Source organism: Chelonus insularis, unplaced genomic scaffold (genome assembly GCF_013357705.1).
Source record: "Chelonus insularis isolate UGA/USDA-ARS -01 unplaced genomic scaffold, ASM1335770v1 contig_151_pilon, whole genome shotgun sequence".
NCBI classification, from domain to species: domain Eukaryota; kingdom Metazoa; phylum Arthropoda; class Insecta; order Hymenoptera; family Braconidae; genus Chelonus; species Chelonus insularis.
The window spans coordinates 1-4,334 of record NW_023276393.1 but is presented as its reverse complement, the minus strand read 5'-3'; the positions used below and the strand labels follow the sequence as shown (position 1 = coordinate 4,334).

The window sequence follows — 4,334 nt, the reverse complement described above, 5'->3', positions numbered from 1 at the left end:
CAACGGGTAAATTATTAATGAATTTATTTAGTATCCCCGCTCCTTTTTTAGATATTTTTCTCTTAACAGTCATTATTTAACTAAATGAAAACTATAAAAGTGTCGATATTTAAATCTTTACGCTTAGTTATTATCGAGATGGAGTTTAAACTACAAGATTTGAAATTATCTGTAGAAATTTTTGATAAGATTATACCAATGGAAAAAAATACAAAGACTAAACGTCATGGTAAATTATTACCAAATACTATACGCTCAGTTACTTGTGGACCGTCTAATTGTGGAAAAACAAATGTATTGTTGGTTCTAATCACTCATCCAAATGGATTACGATTTGAAAATGTTTATCTGTATTCTAAATCATTAAATCAACCTGAATATCAATACTTGGAGAAATTACTCGAGCCGATTGATGACGTTGTTTTTTTTCCATTCAATGATGATGAACAAGTTGTAAAGACAGATGATGCTCAACCTAATTCCATTATGATATTTGATGATATAGCTTGTGAAAAGCAAGATAATGTTCAAGCATATTTTTGTATGGGTCGTCATAAAGATGTTGATAGTTTTCATCTTTGTCAAACTTATGCGAGAATCCTAAAACATCTAATACGGGATAATGTGAATTTTCTTATTCTCTTTCGACAAGATGAAATAAATTTACGGCATATATATAATGATCATGTTAATACAAATATCAAATATTAACAATTCAAAGATTTGTGTACTTCATGTTGGAATAAAAATAATCATAGTTTTCTCGTCATCGATAAAGATAGTGAAATCGATAATAGACGATATAGAAGAGGTTTTGATTGTTTCATATGTATAAATTGAATGCTTCATTCTAAAAATATACATTTATAAATCATTGTTTGTTAAGTAAACATCATCAATATGAGTGAATTGAGCATACAACTGGACAAGGGAGTCAATGTCTTGGAAAAATTGACGAAAATCAGCGATGTTATGCGTCGAAAACATGAGATGAATGAGCATGGGAAAAATGATAGTGAATATTCATTAAATGAATTTTTTAAGCCCGTAGTAATACCATTACATCAACGTATAAATGAAAAAAACATCTCTCCTAAAATATCATCATTGAACGACGATAATGTAAATATATCAAAGAATAAAAGACAATATGCCACCTCGAGAAAGAGAAAATTTAATCGTCAAAAGCTGGATATTTTCTCTATTTATAACGATAACATGAAAAAAAAAGAAACGTGAAAAAATTAATCAAAGCGAAGAAGTTAGAGCAATATTAAAAGCTATGAAAAGACCAATCCCTATAAATAATTCGGAGCACGAAATGATAGAAAATATAAAAGTACAAGATAAGGAAGAAGAAAGAGCAGCAGAAAGAAAAGACAGAGAAGCTGTAGGCGAGAAAGAAGGAGCGGTAAGAGAAAAAGGAGGGATCAATACAAAGAATAGAAGTTTTAGAAGAAGAAGGGAACAACGAAAAAAGCCTACAGCGAATATGATATTAAGCGCCCCCTTAAAATCACCGAAACAATAAATAAATACATAAAAATACAAAAATTGTTTTTCAAGGCGATAAAATTCTCATTGCTGATCGAGTTTATAGAAGCACACCTGGGCTACTTAAATTATTATTTATAAAACAACCTAATAAACTCGCTATTAACCCATTAACGCCGAAGAATCGTGTTTTTTTTTCTCATTTTCAAGCTAGATTCTTATCATCGAAAAAAAATCATTTGCAAATAAAAAATATGTTCCCTTGTACTTTCGAGTGTCCTCTTTCCGAATCCGGAGTCAAAATTAAGTTTTGTCCATTAGAAAAAAAAATATGGCCGTTTTTAAACAAAAAAAACCGAAAAAATCGAAGACATTTTTTTTTCAATATTTTTTTTCTCATTGAAGACGCTCAAGGAGCCCCCCTTTTTCTTCAACCATGAGTGCACAAAATAGTTGTAGTTTAAGAATATATTTTTTTAATTTGTAGACATTGACATTTTCACCCCCAAAATGGCGCTTTTCATCCCTTCAGCAGGAAGACAATTTTCACTCTCGGTGCCCGACAAAAAAAATATTCAAATCTTAACGAAAATTGGAATCTCGGGGTTTTCAAGGTCGCTAATTACAAATCTGTCCTCAAAATTCGAAAATTCAAAATGGCAGATCCAATATGGCGGACCCAAATTCAAAAACTTACTTGAATCGGATGAAATGTGGCACTCGAGGGTTTTCGAGGTCCTTGATAACGAATCTGGCATCATCATTTCAAAATTCAAAATGGCGGATGCAATATGGCGGACACCTTCCCATTAACGCCCAGTTATTATCTAACGTTTATTGAAGAATTGACAACTTCATATAAATGTAAATAATAATCATTCAATTGATTCACATTTTATGATCATATATTATATTTTTCATGTGTCGAATGAAATTGACGTTGCAGAGGCTGAGAAATCTCCGATTTTTTTACATTTCATCTTGTTTTTGTTTATACGGGTCATCATTGAATATTATCCCTGATACAAATATATTTATTATCCATAAATATTTCTGTCTGCAAATAAGTTTTGTATATGCCTATCACATCTTTTTTCAATTTTTCACGTTTGTGGAGTGTGGATCGTTCACATTGCTAATGATATTTTATTTTCTGTAAAAAATATTAGCTCAGAATTTTTGTGTTCATTTTAGGTCTGCCAATATTCCTCATCTGAGTAATTTGGTTTCTATTTTCGTAGAACTTGTCTTGAGACTAAATCGAACTCACTTATATACCTAAATTTCAGCTCAGTACCTCAACAAAATTTATTCATAAAATATTGTTTTATCATCTTTATTGCTCCTGAGTGAATTCACTTCTTCGATAATTCTTATCTCATCGGCAGCGTGAGCATATTGACAATATTACCATTATGTCTCGAAAACGACCAAGGCAATCTATTCCTTCTCATGTAGAGTTTGAAATGGATACTTCTGACGATAATTGTGACGAGCTTGTCGCGATTCCGAATCCAGACAATTCTGGTTGTTCTAGTGATTCCGATTCTGATTTTGAATCAATCGATCACCTTTCGAGTATCACTTATAAACAAGCATCGGAAAATTACACAGATAATCAATGTAAATTGGAAGGAGATCACCAATATAAGTGGATGGTTGGTGAAAAGAGCTACCCGAATGAGACTGAAGACAAATTATTACTAACTGACGGTGTAAAAAAAAGTATTCAAAAAAGTGAGCCGATACAACTGTTTGAAAAGTTTTTCTGCATGGAAATGAAAACATACATTATTGACTCATGTAAAGAGAATGGGTTTGAATTGCAGTTGGATGATTTGAATACTTTCATTGGCATCATCATTGTAAGCTCGTTCAATAAAAGAAAATCTCAAAGAGACTATTGGTCAACTGATCCCTTCTTATTATGTGAGGTGGTTTCTTCTGCAATGCAACGCGATACATTTGAGAAAATCAAATCAGAATTGAAGTATTTGATGCCTAAAGACAATGATCCCAGTGATAAGGCATGGCGCGTTCGTAAATTACTACAATTATTTCAGAGAAATATTCGTCAGTTTGGCTTGTGGAAGACTGCGTTATCTGTTGACGAAATGATGGCCAAATCATATGCAAGAACATCGCTAAAACAGTTTATCCGGGGAAAACCCATACGATTCGGACTAAAATTTTGGGGTCTCTGCACCGCCGATGGATACCTGTTGAATCTCGATTTATATTGTGGAAAAACCTCATCAATTGGAGATAAATTGGGTAAATGTGCTCTAGGTTCTCGTGTAGTGATGGAATTATTGGATCCATTTCTCAAATCTATCCCTCCTAAGAAGATATCTCAGTTCCATCTTTACTGCGATAATTTTTTTACGAATTTCGATCTCCTAGTACATTTGAAAAAGTTAGGTTTACAATGTACAGGAACTATAAGAGAAAATCGAGTCAAAGAAAAAAATGTAATCGACAAAAAGTCTCCACGAGGTACGTATGTTGTAAAGCATGATCAAAACAGCGGAAGTAACTACATAACTATCGTAGACTCGAAACCAGTTTCGATCGCTTTTACCGCTGTAGGGGTAACTCCTCTACTACCGTCTAAGAGATTTAGCTCGAGTGCACATTCAAAAATTGAGATTCCGTTTCCACAAGCATTTCATCTCTATAATAAATTCATGGGCGGAGTAGACGTGCACGATGGACATTGCAACAACTTGCTTCCAAGTATCCGTTCAAAAAAATGGACATGGGTCGTCTTTATTAGATTTATTCAGGCCGTCATTGTGAACTCAGTCGTGATTTTCAACGCAACTGGAGATAAAACAAAA

The 4,334-nt window shown here is 33.0% G+C and overlaps 1 protein-coding gene across 1 annotated transcript; it reads left to right on the top strand.

Moving 5' to 3' along the window:
- Positions 1–1,321: 1,321 nt before the first annotated feature.
- Positions 1,322–3,990, top strand: LOC118063985 (piggyBac transposable element-derived protein 3-like; the record flags this gene model as incomplete). The annotated part of the gene is made up of 2 exons (XM_035078289.1): positions 1,322–1,411; positions 2,883–3,990. Coding segments are annotated over exons 1-2 (1,198 nt in total), but the record flags the coding sequence as incomplete, so codon positions are not given.
- Positions 3,991–4,334: the final 344 nt, after the last annotated feature.